This window comes from Silurus meridionalis, chromosome 18 (assembly GCF_014805685.1).
Source record: "Silurus meridionalis isolate SWU-2019-XX chromosome 18, ASM1480568v1, whole genome shotgun sequence".
Taxonomy (NCBI): domain Eukaryota; kingdom Metazoa; phylum Chordata; class Actinopteri; order Siluriformes; family Siluridae; genus Silurus; species Silurus meridionalis.
Window position 1 is genome coordinate 23,114,040 of NC_060901.1, and position 21,311 is coordinate 23,135,350.

The 21,311-nt window shown below is 41.9% G+C and overlaps 1 protein-coding gene across 6 annotated transcripts; it reads left to right on the forward strand.

Moving 5' to 3' along the window:
• The first annotated feature begins 1,223 nt into the window (after positions 1-1,223).
• senp6a (SUMO specific peptidase 6a) lies at positions 1,224-21,311 on the forward strand. 6 transcript variants are annotated; one of them, XM_046873579.1, is made up of 24 exons: positions 1,224-1,378; positions 5,949-6,042; positions 6,829-6,892; positions 7,778-7,887; positions 8,699-8,848; positions 8,971-8,991; positions 9,429-9,493; positions 11,880-11,956; positions 12,028-12,394; positions 12,482-12,732; positions 12,883-13,026; positions 13,331-13,364; positions 14,251-14,439; positions 15,257-15,447; positions 15,576-15,820; positions 15,921-16,037; positions 16,938-17,060; positions 17,153-17,245; positions 18,081-18,388; positions 18,551-18,621; positions 19,378-19,466; positions 19,787-19,855; positions 19,965-20,115; positions 20,820-21,311. In XM_046873579.1, exons 1-24 carry the CDS (start codon positions 1,348-1,350, stop codon positions 21,048-21,050), a joined length of 3,285 nt encoding a protein of 1,094 aa, XP_046729535.1. In that variant the 5' UTR covers positions 1,224-1,347; the 3' UTR covers positions 21,051-21,311. The 6 variants fall into 6 exon arrangements, with proteins under 6 accessions (XP_046729535.1, XP_046729536.1, XP_046729537.1 ...); XM_046873580.1 differs by having other exon boundaries at positions 12,886-13,026; XM_046873581.1 differs by having other exon boundaries at positions 1,225-1,378; positions 12,494-12,732.

Below are 21,311 nucleotides of genomic sequence, written 5' to 3' on the forward strand. Positions count from 1 at the left end.
CCAACTGAACGCCTTTGGGATGAACGTGAACATTAACTGCACCTCAGGCCTCCTCACTTCACCTACATCAGCACTTGACTTTACTAACACTAACGAACTTTGTTGGCTGATGAACACAAAGGTCCACAAGCACACTCCAAAATCTGGTGAACCATCTTCACAGAAGAGTTGAGGGAATTATAAGAGCATTTTGGGAGTAAATGTGGAGTGCGATAGAAGAGTATCTGTGAGAGTGAAAGGGAAAGTTTATAGGACTGTGGTGAGACCTGAGATGTTGTACGGTTTAGAGACAGTGGCGTTGAGTAAAAGACAGGAGGTGGAGCAGGAGGTAGCAGAGCTGAAGATGTTGAGATGTTCGATGGGAGTGATGACGATGGACAGGATTAGAAATGAGTTTATTAGAGGGACAGTGCATGTAGGACGTTTTTGGAGACGATGTGGGGGAGGTGTGAGTGAGATGGTTTGGACATGTGCAGAGGAGGGACATGGGGTATATCGGTGGGAGAATGCTGAGGATGGAGACACCAGGAAGAAGCAAAATAGGAAGACCAAGGAGGAGGTTTATGGATGTGGTGAGGGAAGACATGCAGGTAGTTGGTGTGGACGAGGCAGATGTAGAGGACAGGGGGTATAAAGAAGCCGCAAGAAGAAGAAGAAGAGGTGTGTGTCAACAAATTGGCCAATAAACCTGATTCTGAGATGCTGAGAACATTAAGAAGAACTTGAGTGTCTTCCACCAAGCCCTGATTCAACCCTAACCCTATCATTGAATACCTTCACATCTGACAAAAATAACTCTGAAAATCTAGTGTAAAACCTTCCCAAAAGAATGGAGCTCATTATATATAATATCTATAGTCTTGAATATGAATGTGATGGTCAGGTATCAAGCAACTTTAGACCATATTGTGTAAATGAAGTTCTTGGATTGCATTAAAATACAAAAAAAAACAAATGAGAATGTTGAGATCTTGAATGTGATCGCGTGTCGACCAACTTTCGAATAAATATGATCAAACTTCTTGGGTTATATACAAGAAAATAATAAAATAAATAGTATTTCCAGTATCAATATTATATAATAAATATGTATTAGGCAAGTTGTATGAATAGTCAATTGCACTTGAACATGGCAGTTAAAAAAAAAAAAAGTATATAACAGTAATTTAGAGAATTTATTAAAGGAAAATATTGTTGAATTGTTTTATTTGTATTATTTTTATTTTTTGGGGGGGTTGAAATGTGACTTATTGACGTTGTGTCGCCGCTTCAGCTCCCAGTCAGTAAATCTCACTGTGGCTCCGAGACACAAACAGCGTCCATCAGCACCAAGATGGAATAAACAACATGGCCCACAAGAAGAGCGGTTTTATCGAAGGTCAGTCAACCGAATATCACCTGAAAAACGGACCCGGTATCGTTTACATTTCGGAAGAGAAAATAAATAGTAAAAGAAGTACGCATTTTTTTCCACAGGTCTATGCGTGGACGTTAGCATTAGCATGCTAAGCTAAGCGGCGATGCTAGCGCGGCTAGTCAGCGGGGGTGGCCATTGATTGTCTTTACCTCAGTTTTTCTTCCTCGATACACTTTTACCCACCTCAAAAATACATTTCTGACTCTATATCTCCTAATTGAATAGCATTTTCCATTTTATAGCATTTTATTGTTATTTATATACAAATAAAAGGTCCAGTTATCCGGCGGCTAGCTCCAAAACTAGCCGCCTGAGGAGATTCTCCGTTCTCCTCGCTAAATATAAACACGAATGCATGCGATATAAAATGAAATTAAATACATTTTTGGTCACTTAAACAAATAATAAAAATGACAAAAGAAAAACAAGCAGATTTATCGATATGCTAAGGAAGCTAAAGCTAAGTCAATCAAATCAGCTGTAATGAAGGCCTAGTGGCTGGAGGTAACGCGTGTAAAGTAAAACAATAAATGTATTTAAAATAATATTTGTTGTAAATGTATTTATTAATATATATTTTTATGTATACTGTATAATAAATGGTTCTGGAACTGGTTTGGCTTTGTGACTAGCTGCAGGTTTCTTGTATCCCCTGTATGTGTATAAAATACATACAGTATATGATTATATTATTATTGTTATTATTTATACATTTCTTTAAACATGTATGATCTATACGTTTTGAGTATGATAGAAAAGACCTCTTCTGGTCTTTTATTTCAATTCCCGTATGTATATGTTAAATCCCCTCATTGCTGTGCTTCTTAAACAGGAGTCTCCGTTGATCTCCATCATACCAGAGGTCTTCAGGTTTTTCATTTGTTTAGTTTTTTTATTATCTTTGTGAGAATTTTTTTTGTCTGCACATTGAAGCAGGTGAAAAGGAGACGTTCTGTGGAGGAAAAAATACGGGGTTAAAAGTGTATTTGAGTGATGTCATGCATCAGGCCTGGAGACTTGTAGTTAGAATGAGGCGGATAATAACTATGAGAAGATTTTACATTTCCTGAGGAAAGGCTCGTTGCTGATTCGGTGAAACTTGACCCGATGCGATCCTGCACGGCCAGACGAGCGTTTTGATGTGTCGCACGCCTATGTCTGGGGTCAGGGGCGTCATGGGATGTCACTAATATTACCCAGCAGTCAGCTCTTTGCACTGTGCCACGTGATTTTAATATATCGCATGCGGGAAGGCGAGCGTTTTGATACGTCACATGACTATGTTTTAGTTATTTTCTCTAGGGGGGGACATTGCTATATCACTCAGCAGACCATACTTCGAATTATGCCGAGTGTTTTGATATGTCACATGCGATCAGACGAATGTTGTCAATGTTCCCGGTTGTGTTCTACAAGGTCAGTGATAATGGCGTCATGTGACGTCACTACATGACCCAGCAATCGAGTCTTTACTCCGTGTCGAATAGTTTGATATGTCACTTGCCACATGTCTATAGGTGTAGTTATTTCCTACATGACCAGGGGTCACATGGTGTCACGTGGTGATATTTTACTCAGCAGTCGACTCTTCACGATGTCCCGAGTGGTTTGATATGCCATATGTCCATGTTGACGCAAATTTGCCGGTTCATGCGCACGTGACGTCAGGTGGCATCAATATAGAACCCGGAAACCAACTCTTACTAGACGCACGTTTTTCTTTTTACGTAACAAATCTAACAAAGGTCACCTTTTTTCCTTGGACGGAAAAAAAACAACATAATTCCAGATTATTCCGGGAATAACCCGGTTGTTGAATGGGTCACGTGACTTAAAAGACGTCACTGTTTTATTAAATAGCGCCGTTTCCACAATCTCCGTTCTAAAGCCTCGGTCGTGGGACGCTTCACGTCCCGTTGACTCCCGAATCCTCGCTTCCGAAAGCTCGAGTGAATTCATGATCAACGTGAAGACCGATAGAAGTTCGAAGCGTTTTGTGACGCTTGGCACTCCAGCACTTCGTGTATGAAACGGCTTATTAGGAGTCCGTCCAGAAGAAACGCTGTGAACGAGTACAAGAATGCTGAGCAACATTCGGATTCCAAGGAATCAACCCGTATGTAGGTCAATCCGCGGATATGGTAATTGAATGAGTATCACTTAAAGGTGCACTGGGTGTCTAATTGGACGTAGGCTTGTAGATCGTAGAGGTGGTGCCTTTGGAACTGGGTGGGACTTTTTCCTCCCACCGTCCCTTTAGAGCTAGAAAATGAAGGGATTAAAACGTGTCACGTATAAAGTAAGAAAATCAGGGGGTATACTGTTGTAGGAAAATGAACACCTGGATGATGTAATGGGTAACGGTTTACATTACGAATAGTTACATTAAATGGTGAAAAGTTTCACTTGCGTGCTCTTTCTTTCTCTCTCTCTCTCTCTCTCTCTCTCTCTCTCTCTCTCTCTCTCTGGTTTCTGTTCCGTGTGTGAGCAGTAGTAGCTCTAGTAAACTGGTGAACTCTGTTTCTTCGTATGTGCCAGTAAAACGTAATACATTGTTCATTGATTCTGTGTAAGTCGAGAAACAGACTCAGGGGTTTGTTTTGAAAGTTCGCGGGGAATCGCGTCCTTCTTGTCTCCCTTCTATCCAGTCGTCACGACCGAGGAGGCTCGCGGTAGCTGAACAGGTCGGCTACGATAACATCGCAATCGCGTCCCGAATGAACGAAGCCTCTGTGGGTTTTTATTTATTTATTTTGTTGAAAGAAGAAAAACTAGTCTATGTGCTTACAGGAAACGGAGTCTTTATTAATGACTCGCATGTTCAGGTCTCTCCGCTATCTGAACCCTCGTAATCTCAGGATTCTCCATCACAGTCACTGGAGATATCCTCGCTGTATGCGAGTTTAGGGAGGATGAAGTGTTTTGAATGTGTGGACGTCGGCCACAAGCTTCACACCTGCCCACATAAAGAACCAAATGATTGTGCAGAGGCTTCTATTGAACAAGTACATGAAGCTGATACACGAGTCTTCCTCAGCGAGTCCTTTTCCCAGGGAGAACAAATACAGAGCATGAGCACTGCGAGTAATAAAGCTAATGGAGAGGGTGAACAACAGGATGGTCAGGTGGAGCAGTCAGCAGTGTTCGATGAGGATGTGACTCTCTCAAAGGAAGTGGAAAATAAAAAGAATACAACTGAGATAAATAAAGAAACGGGGGATAGCGAGCTAACTAAAGAGAGTGATGTGGGCACGTGTTGAGTGATAAAAAGCAAACTCCCCAAATGGAATATAGGGAAATGAGGAACTATGCAATGGACTTTTACTCTAAGCTGTATGACTATGAACAATGCAATGAGCAACGTGTAAGGGAACTCCTGGTGAACCCTCCTTGGCTAAGCAGAACTAAGAAAACTGAGCTGGACTTAGAACTAAGCCTAGAGGAACTCACTACAGCTGATATTCAGCTTGCCTCAGGACGTGCTCCTGGTATAGATGGACTCTTAAACATTTTTGAGCGGACCATTGGACCCGATCTGAATGAGGTTTTAGTAAGCACCTTCGAAGGAAAATCTTCTCCCGATCTCTTGTAGAAGGGCCTTGCTCTTTTATGTCTAATAGGTTGATGCCGTATTTAGGTGTACTGGTCCACATGGATCAGAAATGGACAATCTATTTATAATGAGATGTTTTAGATGTATGTAAATTGTTACAATTCCAACATTTTGATTGATCTTTTCTCTTTGAAGAGCCAATCTTTGACATTGACAATCAGCGTTAAGAGATGCAGGATGCACAAAACTAGGACATCTACTAAATGCCATGCAAACATCTGCAACCGAGTTAAGGCAAATTTGATGAACATCATAGTGCAAGAGATCTAGGAGTCAATACCACAACCACTGAGAGAGACTGCTGAACACACTGCCATGGTGAATCAATGGGTTGATTATACCGAGTACACTTTTTCATCGCTCAGCATCTCTCTAACTGTAGGAGAATCGACTGGGTTCCTCGCCTCTTTCTTTATGCACCAGGAAACGTTTGAGGATGTGGGCAAAAAAGAGAGGCGTATGTAGTTTGTGTAGAAGTGCGTCATAGAAGATTCCTGGAAGGGAATCGGACTGATTTTTATTTATTTTTTACGTCCAGATCAGTCAACAAAAGGACGCTGGAGGTTTATACATAAGCACAAAGCTTATGTTCTCTGTGTGGTTGAGGATGATGATGAGCTGATCTAACTTTTGTAGCGATGTGAGATGTGTGTGAATGTAATGTTGATGTCAACATTTTTTTTTTTTTTATGGTTTTTAACAAATCTGATTTGAGAATTCAGCTCCATTCACCAATTGCTGGTCTGAAGGAGAACAGGGTTCAGAGTTCAGGAGAAATGATCCTCGGGAGTGATTTGTATTTATAAAATCAGTCATTCGTTTGTGAATGTCTATATATCAATATTTCATATATATAACGATTTGAACCGGGACACGATTTGTGTTCATTATCTCCATCTGTTCTGTATCTTTCTGTAGCTCTCGATAGATCAGAAGCCAGCAGAGATGGAGGGTTCAAGCACAGCTGGAGTTTTTCCCTCTGCGCAGAGCGGGAAGAGGAGAGGAGGAACGAGTAAGAACTTCAATATCGCTTGTTTTCAGTGTTCAGGGCTACCGTTCATTAACCGCTCCGTCAAATTCTCACTGATGGAGATTCGAGTGCCAAACTGTTCCTATCGGTTTCTAAGCTCGGCTAAACCTCTATCTGCATGTATGCTACCTGCAATCGGAAGCAATTCAAACAGACACAAGTCGCTTACTCGTCAGGCCAATGCTCATCCAAGCTGTTTACTGTAATCTATACCGTAATTATATTTACCGTAAATTACTCAGCCCGTGTTGGTCAGTGGTCAGTAACTTTAATAACAATAAAAAAAATAAATATAAATATATATTTAAATTCTTCACCAATCAAATAGCAGAATACAACTTGAAGTAAAATGAAAACTGAGACGGCGTTTCAAATTTATGAGAATTAGGTCGCATCGATACGAGAAAATGGTCAGAATTACGAGAATAAGATTTATATACATTTTTACGTGCCACTAAAACGAACGTAGAAATCGGTTTGAAAATGTTTTCTAATCGAGCGAAATCCAGATAAATGTACACAATACGGACCTTCCAACAAGTTCAGGAGGTCTCGTTTAATTGTAATAGAAAAAGCACCCAATAACGACCAAGAAACTCGATTCGAAGCACAATGTTTGTATGTTCAGTTTGGGGTTACATGGTTCTCATGTCCAAGTAAATTAACAGCAAGTGCAAGTCTGTCTTAACCCCCACTCAACACCCCCATCGCTAACCTTCAGCAGACTTGACTTTATTTCACTCATCCCTGCCTCTGTTTGCTCCGCAGTCCTTCCCTGGTGACCATGGATCACGTGAGCGGGAGGCAGGAACACTCTTCTGACGGGGTGAAGGTATTCGCATGCTCGTTTCCCATTCCAAATTTAGTCCCCAATCGAGCTGATTCGTCCACAAGGGTTTTCTTAAAGCCAGGTACCGATGTTGGTGAGGAGGGATGGAGCGCTATAGCAGGAGATCTTCCACTCCAACTCGTCTAAAGCATATCTCCATGGAACTGGCATTGTGCACTGGGGCATCATCATGCTGAAACACTTTTGGGTTCTCCTAGTTCAAGCGAAGAGAAGATTTCAAGAGTCAGGTGTCCCTATACACCAATATTTATTAAGTAGTGTTCCTGGAGGGAGCTGCACTCATTTGTCCCTGCATCTATCAGAGAGTCTCCTTCTTCCTCCCTGAAGTCAATTTCAATGTTCTTCGTTGCCTACAAATGATGAACATGTATAGAGAGCATGTTAGAGAGCAAACAGACGGCTGGAGTGTCATTTAACATGAAATCTCCTGCCCAGTCACTGCACCCAAAATCCTATTGAGCTGCTCTGGAATAAATCTGGATCGCATGAGGTCCAACTAGTGAAGAATGTCTTTGGCAAAGATGAACGGCGAAGTGTTTCAGCTGAACGAGCCAAGAGATGCCAAGGGAGGGTTTTGAATGAAATCTAATGTGTCTCAAAAGACCCCCCTCCAAATCTGGTCATTATGAAATGGAGAGATGCTGTGGAGGAGAAAAAAAAGTGTTGCTCTAAGCAAAAAAAAAAAAGGGAGAAATCAACCCCAGACGGAGAGGAATGCATTTAAATCAGTGTTTTGTAAAACTCAGCGATAAGGTAGAGGCGAGACCATGACAACCTTGCTGTCAGCTATGTAGCGCATTCCTCCCTCTCGGCGTACGCAGGCTGACGTTCGTCCTTTCTTCCTTTCTCTCCCTCTCTTTCACTCAGCAGGCACCCCCTCTGAGGCACTTCGACCTCATGGAGCCGATGAAGACGTACGAACGGCGGGCGAACAACCATTTCAAGTCGATGAACCGAATGGGAACAGGGAAGCCCAGGTATCATTTCCGTTTCGCCACCACGGGAATGTCCGGAAGCGTTCGTCTAGGCTTACATCGTTAATCGCGTTACGCCGTATTATTTAATATGCTCGGGCTTAATCATGAATAATGGGTTTTGCCTGGCGATGTAATGTGCATAGTGTTATCCCATAGCTGCAATCCAATCGATATACAATAAACTATATGTTCATGGAGCTGGTTTTTGTATACAAAAGCATCGTCATCGTCAGGTTTGGGGCTCCAAGTTCACGTGAAGATTTTTGGTAACAGTTTGGCGAAGAACCACCTAAAATTGGTTATCGTTATTTATTTATTTTTATTTTTTATTTTTAATTAACACAGTTTATAATTAACATTTGTGGACATCAACAGTTCACATTTTGATCAAAAAAGTAAACAAAATAAAAAAGCTTGGTTTAATATATATAAAATAATTTTATACTTAAAAAAAAAAATTGAATAAATCAAACAATTAAATTGAGCAAATCGATTAAACTGGCAGAAATGAAATTGATTGGATAAAATGAAATAAATTAAACCTTTTACATTTGTTAGTGTGTACGCAAGTGTGCGTTTTTAAGCAAAAAAAATAAAAAAATGATAATTAACACGGTGGGAAAAAAGAGGCGGAGACTAAACAAACTTGCCACTCAATACGTTCACGAGGGAACTCGGCTCGTAACTCACACGCTAAACAAAACGAATACGTGTACCGTTACACCCCTAGTGGTAGTCCGTATAACAGAATGTACAGGTATAAAATTGCCCCGCCCTAACGCTCTACGTGTCTCGCTCCTGTCGTTCGCAGTGAAACCCCGCACGCGATGGCCATTTCCCCACTACCCAACAGAACCAATTATTTAATCATGAGTCCAGCGCCACCTCAAGGAGTGGTAGTTCAAGGAAGGCTGTTTCAACACACTCATCTCTCCCCTCCTGTTAAAAAGCCAGTCCAAAGGTACCGCACAGTAGTTACATATTCAGCAAAAAAATAAATAATAATCCACTTAGTTAATGCACCGCTTTGTAATTTTTGTTTTTGTTACACGTGTTGTTGTTTTTTTTTTCTTTGATTTAAAGCAACCTTGATTTGAAAGAAAGGTAAGGCTCATGCTAAGTTTCTAAACCCGCCCACATGTTTTTGAATTTTTTTATTATTATTATTATTTTTTTTTTTTATTTTGTTCTCCCCTTTTTCTTTTCTTTTTTTTTTTTTTCCCCCGCAAGTAATAAAGCAGAATCGGCTGCTTTGGACATCATTCCAGGATCCCTCGTATTCGTCTCTCTCTCCCGCATGCATGCCTTTTAATGATTTGTGTATGGAAACGCACACAGTAACAGTTTGCATGCTTTTTCCATGCAATTTTTTATTTATTTTTTTGCCGTGTGCGCGCATGCACCGTGCACGTCCACGAATTCGGCGAGCGCGCTCCCCGCGCCGATCTCATCCGGTCCGCTGTATTCATCAGCGTATTTATTTTTATAAATGTGTGTGTATATGTGGTTCATTTCATTTTATTCGTATTTTTTTTTTGCAGATCTGATTTCACCACCCAAAGATCAGAGCTCGACAAAATCATTCTCACCTGCCCAGAGATCTCGGGTAAGCTATTGTATACACACGCATACACAAACAGTCGGGTGAAAATGAAAGAAAGGCAGCCCTTCCAAGAATGAGCATACTTCATGGACTTTCACACTTAACATGCTAATTGAGGGTCACAGATGATGTGTGTGGTGTTGTTGTTTTTTTTTTTTCCTTTTCCTCTCGGTCTAAGTTTGGAGTGAATTTGCTGGGGCGTCTAACTTGTGGGAAGAACTGCTTAGAATGTTTTACACTAGTAAATAATGTTCCTCGCTGTAGAATGACAGACTTTACATTGTTTGGAAATGGCCTTATAACCCCTAACGGATTGATGGGTAGCAAGTTACTTCTCTAAGATTATTGCTGATGTAGTTTCTCCTTGGCATTGTGTTAACACACGCATGAATGCACTGGATAAACTTGGAATTTTATAGAGATGGCTGCTACTTAGCCTCCTGAAGCCTATGGAAGAAGTATCCACATATGTACACTATATCGCCAAAAGTATTGGGTCACCATTTAGTCCCAGTTCACTTTTATAATTCCCTCCACTCTTCTGGGAAGATGTTCTACTAGATTTTGGAGTGTGCTTATGGATATTTGTGTTCATCAGACACAAGGGTGTTATGAAAGGCAGGTTCTGATGTAGATGAGGAGACCTGGGGTGCAGTCAGCGTTCACATTCATCCCAAAGGTGTTCAGTAGGGATGAGATCAGAGCTCTATAGCAGCAAGATCTTCCTCTCCAAAGCATGTAAACCAGATCTTCAAGAAACTCGCTTTGTGCACAGGGGCATCACCATGCTGGAACAGGTTCGGGCTTAAAGGTTTAAGTGAACGCGAAATTTTATCATCATCTAAAGACGTCCTGTACAATCGAGCGCCTTCAGTTTTGCGGTTTGGAAAAGAACCACATGTAGCAGGGAGGATCAGGTGTCCCAATACTTTTGGCAATATAGTATATATAAAGTAAACAATACTTCAGTAAATATGCATTAATATGCATATTTTATGCCCTGAAGGACATTAAATATTGATTATATAAATGTATTGGTTTCAACTCATATATATATATATAATTTTTTTTTTATCTGTATCATTTTACAGATTTTTCGAAAATTTATTAAAACAAAAATAATTTTATTTAGCGTTGTCTCTCGTCTGAAACGAGGCTGAAGAAACAGACGGGCCGGTGATCGGCTGCACGACTCGGGAAGTACACGCGCGAAACCATTCATCGGTTGCCAAGTCATATCAGTTTTGCATATAAACCAGGACACCAAATGATATTGAATCGAGTTAAGCGCTTTATATTACGCGCTTTATTTACCCTCTCCAGATGGTCCTATCAATGGTACCAGTCTGCTCGAGATAAAATCCTGCAGTGCATCCTGCCTCGTCTCTGGCTATTTGATTCGGCTTTTTTTCTTTCTTTCTTTCCCCTGATGGGAGGTGTGTCTCCATTTCAGCTCTATTTTCTGGGGAATAATGTTTCCTGGCATCGAAAGCTACTCTCTCGATCAGTGCCTCAAGGACGACGTGGTGTTTGAGTCAGACGGTGCTGCTTTCATGTCCTCCACAGCGGAGACGCTCAGTAGTCCTTTATCAGTGTGTATATAAAGGTTTTTGTTCTGATTATGGAAAAATATTAACCTTAACTGTAGTTTGCAGAAAAACACGGTTTAACGATGCATCACTTCTCCCTTTTGTTAAAATATTTTTTTTTATTTGTCCTTTTTCACTGGAGTTTTGTTCTGGTCGTCTCCATTTGCTGAGAACGCCATGCGCCGGTGCGTGACTGAAAGAACAGAGGAAAGGGAAAAGAGCGTTTCTTGGCCGTGTGCTGTTTTAAACAGCGCAGCCTGTGGGGATGTGTGTGTGTGTGTGTGTGTGTGTGTGTGTGTGTGTGTGTGTGTGTGTGTGTGTGTGTGTGCGCCAAATGAAGCGGCGCTCTATGGCGATGTGTGTCAGCGTACACCACAGTGGATTTCTGGCCTATGATTAATCTCCTGTGAGGGAAAGAATTGAGAGAAGGGAAGCTAGAAAAAGAAAAAAAGGAGATGGACGGCGTCTCAGCGGGTTTATAAAGACACGGGCCGTTCCTTTGCCGGCGTCTGAATAGAAGTTGGATAACCTTTCTCGAAGCAGTAAATCACGGCGGAAGGTTCCAGATCGCTCAGCTCATTTTCGCAAACTACGCTGTCGCTTTAAAAAAAATCCGAACGCAGAAAATCGGTCTAATTGTCCCCCCGCCCCATTTTAATAAGAATATATATAAATATATTCTGATTAGCCACCCCGTAAAGTAGAAGGGTAGGTGTACCTAATAAACTCTGTATGACATGTTTGCTATTTATAGAAACAGGCTCACAGCGTCATGTCTTTTCGTGTGCTCTGTCCTCCAGACTCGGAGACTGCGGAAGTAAAGCGATGCGTCCAGCCGAAGAGGCGGCCGATGTTCGAAAGCATCGGCACGGCCGAGGTGAGAATCGTTTAAACGAGAAACCGGGTCCGTTGGACCGAATGAATAAATGATTTTTTTTTTTTCTTTAGTCTCTGCAGCCGGACGAGTACTTCACTGTGTGCGGAAAGTGCGGCCAGCGGAGCGAAGACCACACCAGTTGTGAAAGCTGCGGGAACGTACTGCCTGCTGAAGTGCCCCTTCTGCCTGCCGTCCCCTCCTCACCTGCCCCTCGAGTGCCTGTACGCTCCCTTCCCTCTCACGGCTCTTCCAGTGTCACCCAGTTCAGCAAAAGCTTCTACGGCGTGATGTCCGGGGCGCGCTGCACCCAAGCCGAACCGGTCATGAACCCCCCGGCGCGCATCACCCGCGGCGGTCTGCTGCTCCCACACAACGGCGCCAAACTGACCGTGGGGAAGAGGCAGCCTCCGGCCAAGCAGCACGAACTCAATGACCCCAGTGAGTGCAGTGTAACTGAGGAAGTGTCCATTAAAGCAGGTATTGATCGGTATATGATAGATTGATTTATAGATTTAATAAAACCAGGCTTTTGTGCAGTTGTACTGTCCAGCGACGAAGACGACGAGGCTGACAGCTCCAGCACGGGCAGCGTGAACCGGTTAGACAGCGTCTCTCCGAGACCGGCCGACTCCGCCCACTCCTCCCCGGCGCCGTCCAGCGGCAAAGTGGAAGCGGCCGTCAAAGAAGTCGCAGAACACGAAGAGCAACCGTGTGAATTTTTCACTGACATGGACCACAGGAACTTGGTACCCAGAAGGAACCGCGTGAAAGATCCGGTAAGTTTTTCTTTTCTTTTCTTTCGAACCTATCCGCTAATTAACTGTGAGGAAATACCCAACGTTGAAAAAATCTCAAATTATCCTAAATAGAAAAATATACGTCTTCGAATATGGATACAGTTTTCACAGTTTTGTTGACCCACCCAGCAGTTTCGGAACGCCCTGTGTGACGACCCGTCGCCATCCAAGAAGCGGAAAATGGGACCGATGGAGAAGATGGAAAGCATTATCCTGGAGTGCAGGAGCGTCCGGATAGGAACTCTGCGCCGGATGGTCACCAAACCAGTCATTGTAAGATCAAGCGCTGGAAAACCTCATCAAATTAAACCTTAATGTTTATTATTACTATGGATTTCTATTATTTAAAAAAAAATAATGGATTTTCCTATAAACGCTTATTGCTCAGAAAAAAAAAAACAGAGGGCCGTGCGAACGTGATTTGTCAATACAATGCGTCCAGCACCAGTGTGAATATCTGAAATCTGAATCTTGTTTTCGTCCCATTGTGTATTCTCTCTCTCTCTCTCTCTCTCTCTCTCTCTCTCTCTCTCTCTCTCTCTGTCTCTCTCTCTTTCTCTCTTTTTCCTTTTCTCAGTTCACAGTCGAGTACATACAGCTCGAGACAGAAGGTACGGGAAGGCTTCATTTCTTTTGCAAACATTTATAGTCGATTCTTTTTTTTCATCATTTAATTACAAGACGATCGCGGATGTTTGAGAATTCAGCTTTAGTGGCGAGAAAAACTACCCGAGATGGTATAAGGAAAAAGAAACTTTGAGAGGAACCCGACTTGCACTATATTGCCAAAAGTTTGCGGACACCTGACCTTTCCTGCTATATGTGGTTCTTCTTCAAACTGTGACCACAAATCTGGAGGCACATAATTGCATACAATGTCTTTTCGGATTCGGTATAATGAACTTTTGCGTTCACATGAACTTGGAAACCCAAATCCGTTCAAGATGAAATTGACATGGTTGGGAGAGGAAGATCTCTAGTGTAGGAGTAAATTGGGACTGAACGTGAAATGTGATGCCCAAAAAAGCACATACCCAGGTGTCTGTAAACTTTTGGCAATATAGTGTATCTCAGGGGCACCAAATGTCTGTTCATTACAGTTCCATCATTGTTCAGGTGTACTATTTAGTGATGAGTGCTTAAAAGCAGAACTGAGTCCTCTTGAGTTGCTCAGGAATTTCATGTGAAACCATCCTAAGCTACGTGGAGCGGTCTCCAACTGTAGATAACTCCATCCATAACTAAATCCGAAGAGAAGAAAGGAGAAGAAAAGGAGTATGATTAACTCTGAGAGAATGACAAGGAGAGAGAAATGAAGGATTAGTAGGTTTTCTTTATTGTTGCATAAAATGTAAAGACACTGTACAATGAGCTAAGGGACTCGGACACAACTAGCCGTGTCAGCAAAACTTAAACGGAGAACTACTAGGGGTTTAATCGCGCCCGGGACGATGCGCTTGCACTCGTTGTGGGTAACGTGGAGCTGTTTGTGTACAGGTCAGGAGGTCGACGTGCTGGAGAAGGTGCGCCTCAGGTCGTCGGAGCTGACGAGTTGCGAATGGTGCAGCGTTCGAAAGCTGCCCGTCCTCTTTTTCCAGACCAGCGACGACGAGTGTCTGCGCCTGCGCACCCAGCTCCAAATGTCCCAGGAGAGCGGAGGCCTGTGGTACGACTGCAGCGGTGAAAGTGAGTGTTTCAGTTTTACCAAACGCTTCCTGGGTTCCACATACAGCTTCAGAATCTGGAAGCAATTTGCTGATTCTGTCCTCAAAGTTGATGGGTTAGAAGCAGGAAAAATAGCCAAGCGTAAGTATTTGAGGGCGTTTGAAAAGGGCAAATTGTGACGCCCAGACGACTGGGTCAGAGCATCTCCAAAACTGTAGCTCTTGTGGGATGTTCCTGGTCTGCGTGGTCAGAATCAGAAGTGCTCCAAGGAACAGTGGTGAACCGGTGACAGGGTCATGGGCGGCTGAGGCTCATTGATCCACATAGGGAGTGAAGGTTGGTCTGTGTGGTCCGATCCAACAGCTCCTGTAGCTCATATTGATGAAGAAGTAAAAGCTGTTAATGCTCCACAGATCAGGACTGTTTTAGCAGCAAAAGGGGGACCAACACGATATTAGGAAGGAAGAGATCACATTTAATATTACTGAACATTACTGGACATAAACGAGATCCAGTAGTAGCTTTGTTTTTTCTTTCACTCATGTTTAATGCAATTTACAAGAATACCATAAACAATAAAAAAAGAAAAGAAACCGTAACACAGGTGGACTTTGGCGGTGCCAATTCCTAGAAAAGAAAGACTTCCCTGTCTATGTACAGGAGCCTATTAAAAATAAATAAATAAATCCAGTGGGTGGAAATCACCTCTAATCCTAGTGTGTGTATATACTGAGGGAATACTGAGGGACGGTAGCGTCTAGACAGCGCGTGTGAGAATGGTATGGACTCTATGATCCACCAATGAATGTAAACATTTGTATTATTTTTCTTCCCTCAGACTTGGATGAGAAATACATAGTGTTGATTTTCGAGAACGGTCTCTCGATGCACGAGCAGGTGATTTTAGAAGACATCCTGGTCGAAATAGGACGGAACAACAAGCTCACCGGGTTTCCAGCTCGACTGACCTTCGACGAAGCCAACGTCCGACTGGTCCAGTATAACAAAGCATCAAAAGAGAAAGAAAAGGTGTCGTCAAATCTGAACGTTAAAGCGTATTTTATTTTATACATCTTTTTTCATTATTTAAAATCTATTAAAATGATATTTAATTATATTTCTCCCCACTAAAAACCCCCTCTGTATATTGTCTCAAGGCCAAAGCACAGAAATCCAAACCGGTCTCATCCTCTACAACGTCTGCTACGACTGCGACGGCAGCCCCGGTCACCACAGCAACAGGGACGGCAGCAGCGGCAAGCACGGGAACAGCGCCCCCCGCTGCGTCGGCTGAGACGACAGTCCAGACCCGATTTGCCGCTCATCACCACGGGATCTACGAAGAAGACGACGACGAGGACATGGCCGACCTGCAGCCTACCTTCACCGGCCCCATCATCAAGTCAGATCAGATGTTACGCTTCACCGCATTCGGTCACAACAGGGTCAAGAATCTTCACATTCCTCTAATACTTTTGTTGTATCTTTTTTTTTTTCCCCAGGTTGATCGTGTATCCCCCTCCTCCGGGTAAAGGCGGGATTTCTGTGACGAATGAAGACCTCCACTGTCTCAACGATGGCGAGTTTCTGAACGACGTCATCATAGACTTTTATTTAAAGTGAGCCGGGTTTTAGTTTTCATAAACGGCGCTTTTATCTAATGCTAATAAACCATCAATCAACATTTTAATGGTTTCGAGACTGAACAAGATTTCTTTAATGGACTAGATGCTGAAACGAACAGATTTAGTGCAGAAATTAAGACCATGTGACATCATTATCCATGAAATCATGGATAATGAGATTTACATTTTGTTTATTTGCATAGACCTCAATGCTAAGTAGAGGTCATACTGATTCAGATAGCTAGGTTGAAATGTTAATTTTTTTAAAATAGATACTGGATAAAAACAAACATGAAACCTTATGCAAAAATTGTACTGCACTATATTACAAAAAAGCTATGCTTTGGATTTATGTGAAATGGTAACGCTTTAAAGTCAAATTCCATTTGTAACATTGACCGAAGTTAATAAACCCTAATAAATTCTTTAGAAGTTAATTTTATCCATCAACTTTAATTAATGCAATATGAACTGAATTGAATGAGGTGCAGCACGTGGTGCCATTGATTTGCCTCTAGAGGCCGCTCTCGGCCCCTTCAGCGCAGACGCAACCCGGAAAAATTATCATTATAGATTTTTGCCGAAGGTTTCAGCTATCCAGCAAATATCGGTGCCAAAATCGATGAATCGGTCGAGTTCTGTTACTAAGGGTCTGTTTCTTTAGTGTGTAAACAAAAGTATCTGGACACCTGACTTTTCCAGCCATAAGAGCAAATGTGGACTAAATGTGGATGTTGAAAATGCACATGAATTGTTTAATCAAGTGTCAACAAACGTTTGTCCATATAGTGTATAATCTGAAAAAAAATACATTTTTGCTGTATTTTTGTGATGGTGGATGGGACAGGGGTCTCATGTTTTTATTTTTTTTATTTATTTATTTATTTTCTTCAGATATCTCTTTATGGAGAAGTTAAAAAAGGAGGATGCAGGAAGAAGTCACGTTTTCAGCTCCTTCTTTTACAAAAGACTGAACCAGAGAGAAAGGAGAAGTGCACCGGACACAACGAACTTACCGTAGGTTCTTCTCAGTCGCTCTGCCTCAAACTGACCTTTCCAAAAGAGTCAACACTAATCGGATCCTCATCGTCTTCCGTAACTTTTTTTAGAATACAGAAGAGGAAGCACAATCGGGTGAAAACGTGGACGCGACACGTGGACCTCTTTCAGAAGGACTTCATCTTCGTTCCCATCAACGAGTCGTAAGCCGCGAAATCTCCCGGAACAGCAGAGAAACGTTTCTTATACCTGTTCTCACTTAGTGTTCATAATTAGGGTTGCAGAGGGGTGGGGAAATTTACAGGACACTTTCAATGGGAACTTGACCTGTGGAATTTTGGAAATATTCCAAGATGGAAATGTACCAGGAATTCATTGGAATTTATAGGAGGAAATTTAGAAATGCACATATACTGTTTCATATATAGTACATAGGGTTTTTTTTTCTTTCAACTACATTTACATTCCCTGTTACAGGATAACCTGCAGTTTTGTAAATTCCCAGTTTATTCCCATTGATTTCCATGGAAAGTTTCCAGTATTTAAAATTCCTAAAATTTTTGCAACCCTATTTATTATTATTATTATTATTATTATTATTATTATTATTATTATTATTAACTTTCTTCTTATAATAGGGTCACAAAATTCTAGGAATTTTCCAAGACTGGAAACTTTGGGAATTAACGGGAATAAACTGGGAATAAGAAATCACAATGTTTCCTGGGTTGTTCTTGAGTGGAAAACTGACACCTTATATATCTTAGATTTCACCCCATACTGGTGATTATATCGACTCCAGAAACTAGACCATGTTGAAGCGATTGGAATCCCTGTGTAGTAGCTGTTGCTATAGTAACAAAGGCCATTAAAACCAATCTATGAATCAACACCACAGTCAGGATTTAGAGCACATCAGCACTGTGGTGTAAATAATCGTATTCCTATACAAATATCAATATAATATTGATTAAGATTTACAAAAATATACAGCTTTCACAAAAACATCTCCTCTTTCCTCCATGTTTCTCTGAACAGAGCGCACTGGTACCTTGCAGTGATCTGCTTCCCGGGCCTGGAGGGACCCTGCATGGAGCCCAATCCCCAGTACCAGCCCCAGGCTTCGTCCCCGTCTGAGTTAGGGAGCTCGGTGTTGAGCGAAGGAGGCATCGAGGAGCCGTCGCCTCACACAGAGCCCCTCTGCTTTAGTTCAGAGGAGGTCAGTACGGATGCCGAGGGACCGGACGCGAGTAACTCCAGTGTGCCTTCCTGTCCGCTTCGACCCCCAGAGCACAGCTGCACTCTCAGCCAACGGGTCAACGGACAGGTCCAGTCACATTTCACTGGTGAGAGGTGGAAGAGAATCAGGGGCATGTGATCAGGCAAATGGGGGCACTGGGTTAGATGATAATAATAATAATGATGATTGTAAGAATTACTTTTAAAAATGTAAAACATATGTTAATAATGGTTTTATCTTTTCCTTTTTTTATTCATTTCTTTTAAAGATGCTTTGCAGAGAATCAGTATGTGTTACAGCAGTGAGGGCACCTTCTCTGATGACCAGAGCTCCTCCCACGCAAGTGTTTTCTTTCTTTCATCCATCCATCCATCCATCCATCCATCCATTGTTTTATTTCTTTCATTCTTTTTCTTTTTCTCCACCCACATCCTTTCTTCCTTCATTTCATCCAGCCATCCTTCTTTCTTTCTTTTTCTTTCTTTTCCTTCTATTTCTTCTTTACTTTCATCCACCTTTCTTTCTTTCTTTCTATTCCTTCTTTCTTTCTTTCTATTCCTTCTTAACTTTCATCCACCTTCCCTTCTTTCTTTTTTCTTTTCTTGCTTTCTTTCTCTTCTTCATTTCATCCACCTTGCTTTTTTTTCTTTTTCTATTCCTTCTTCACTTTCATTCACCCTCCCTTCCATCTTTTTTCTTTCTTTTTTTCTTAAAAAATGGAAAAAAATAATCGGTCAAACTCTAATATAAATCTAAATGATTAAACCCTGAAGTGATGCTACTGCATGGACAAAAGTTTGTGGGCACCTGACCATAAGATTTTTAGGTTCTTTTTAAGTTCTACAATCAGTCCCTGTTTGCCGTTTTAATGTCCTCCACTCTCCTGTGGAGATGTTCCAGTAGATTTCCGGGTCATTCACCCACAGTGTTGAGGTCAGAGCTCTATTGCAGATCTTTGGGTTTCCTAGTTCAAATAAAGAGAATATGTGATAACATGTGGCTTAGGTGTCCCAATACTTTTGTCCATATGGGTATTTTAATCTTATTATACAGATCATTCACATCTCACTGTTTGCATCGTGATTGTCTTTTCAGGATGAGTGCAGTGAAGATGGAGCGCTGGCTGAGGACACTGTAGCATCAGAGAGCATGGAGTTGGCATCCAAACCTACCATCTGCAAACAGTGAGTCCACAAATATCACAGCACAGGAGCTACGTTGACATCTAGGGCCAGGTGTCCACAACATTTTGATCCTATTGTAAGATTAAGGTCAATTTCTATAAAAGTGGCTATGTAAAAAAAAAAAATTGTGACCACTAGGGAGCAGCATAGCCACATTTGGTGCTCTTCTCATAGCTCTGAAAGACATTTTTATTGAAATAAGAATAGTGGTCTCTCGTTTTTGAAATTAATTGAAAACATTTCAAAACCTAGTAGCGGAGGTCCCACAGTCCATGACCATCCCAGAACTGTTAATCATTACGATTTCGCTTTCCTCGCAGACCTTGTATCCTCATCATGGACTCGTTGCGAGGTCCTACCAGGTCCACAGTGGTGAAGACACTAAGAGAGTACGTTATTCCTGCTGTGTTTTATTGTCCTAAACACTAAAACATCTTGTTAGTAGGATATCTTCCGGTTCAATCTCACGTGTGTGTGTGTGTGTGTGTGTTGGGCTAGATATCTGGAGGTCGAGTGGGAAGTGAAGAAGGGCACCCGAAGGAGTTTCGGGAAGGACTTGATGAAGGGCTCGAGCCCGCGAGTGCCCCAGCAGGACAACTTCAGCGATTGCGGCGTCTACGTGCTGCAATACGTCGAGAGCTTCTTCGAGGTTCGGCTAGAAAGTCACCTGGGACAATAATCAGCATTATATTCTGTAGATAGTTATATGAACGAGCGTAATTTTTGATAACGGTTGCAGGTTGGTGATTTCATTTGCATGCTTATGACACACAAAATGTAGACGAAGGGGAGAAAAAACAAATGAACCTAATGCTCCATGTGAAATACCATTGAACTTTTATTGCAAAAAAAAAGTCATGAAAATGTGCTAAATGTAACAAATATAAAAATTGAGGAAAATGATGCGTTGAAACTGAAACAAAAAGTAACGCTCCAAATAAATAAAAACGGTTGCATCCAAAATGAATAAGAGAAAAAAAAAAAAAGGAAGATACTTCAGTGATTCACCTCTAGAGGCCGCTTTTGTACTGTATAACACAACCCGGAAAAACTATCTGTATGGATTGTTGACAATAGTGCCAGCAAACTATCGGTACCGATTAATTGGCAAAACTGATGAATCGGTCGACCTTGATATAGAAATATATAGTCGAAGAGATATAAAAATGGGACATTTCTTAAGATTATTGTGATTATTTGTAAATATTGTCGTTAGGTGGTACAGAGCACTGTTTGATGTAAATGAATGCCAATTCTGATGTTACTGATGTGTATTTAGACAAGGCAGAAAAACATTCTTTTTCTCTCTCTCTCTCTCTCTCTCTCTCTCCCTCTCTCTCTCTCTCCCCAAAGAACCCAGTGCCAAGCTTCCATCTCCCAATGAACTTAAAGGACTGGTTCCCCCAGCAGCGTATGAAGACCAAACGTGAGGAGATCAAGGAGCTCATTCTGAAAATCCAGTCGCAACAACAGCTGGACCGGGAGAACTCTGGGCAGGACCTGGACGTCGGTGAGGTCTACGAGGACCTGGACATCGGAGACGCCTTAGAGTCGTCTGACCTCATCCCACCAATCAGTTCATGAACTCCAGCCCCATGCTGCTATGGCTTTTAACAAAAAAAAAAAAAAGGGTCCTGTTGGCTCCACCTTCGCTCAACTCATGGCCCTGACGGCTAGTCGGGGGCCACTTCGCGATCGCACGCTGCTGGACGACTTCGCCATTACAACAACTGTTTCCGTTTTTTTGTTTTTTTCCGTTTGTTTGTTTTTGTTTCCCCCTTCCTTTGTTAACTAAAGAGCAAGAAGACTTCATTTGTATTAAAGAAATCCTGTATATATGCTGAA

Excerpts from the sequence above, each read along its gene's own strand:
- senp6a (XM_046873579.1), top strand. The coding sequence starts at position 1,348 with ATGGCCCACAAGAAGAGCGGTTTTATCGAAG. Across the intron at positions 17,061-17,152 it reads CCGGACACAACGAACTTACC|AATACAGAAGAGGAAGCACA; the intron begins GTAGGTTCTTCT and ends AACTTTTTTTAG. Across the intron at positions 19,467-19,786 it reads AAACCTACCATCTGCAAACA|ACCTTGTATCCTCATCATGG; the intron begins GTGAGTCCACAA and ends CTTTCCTCGCAG.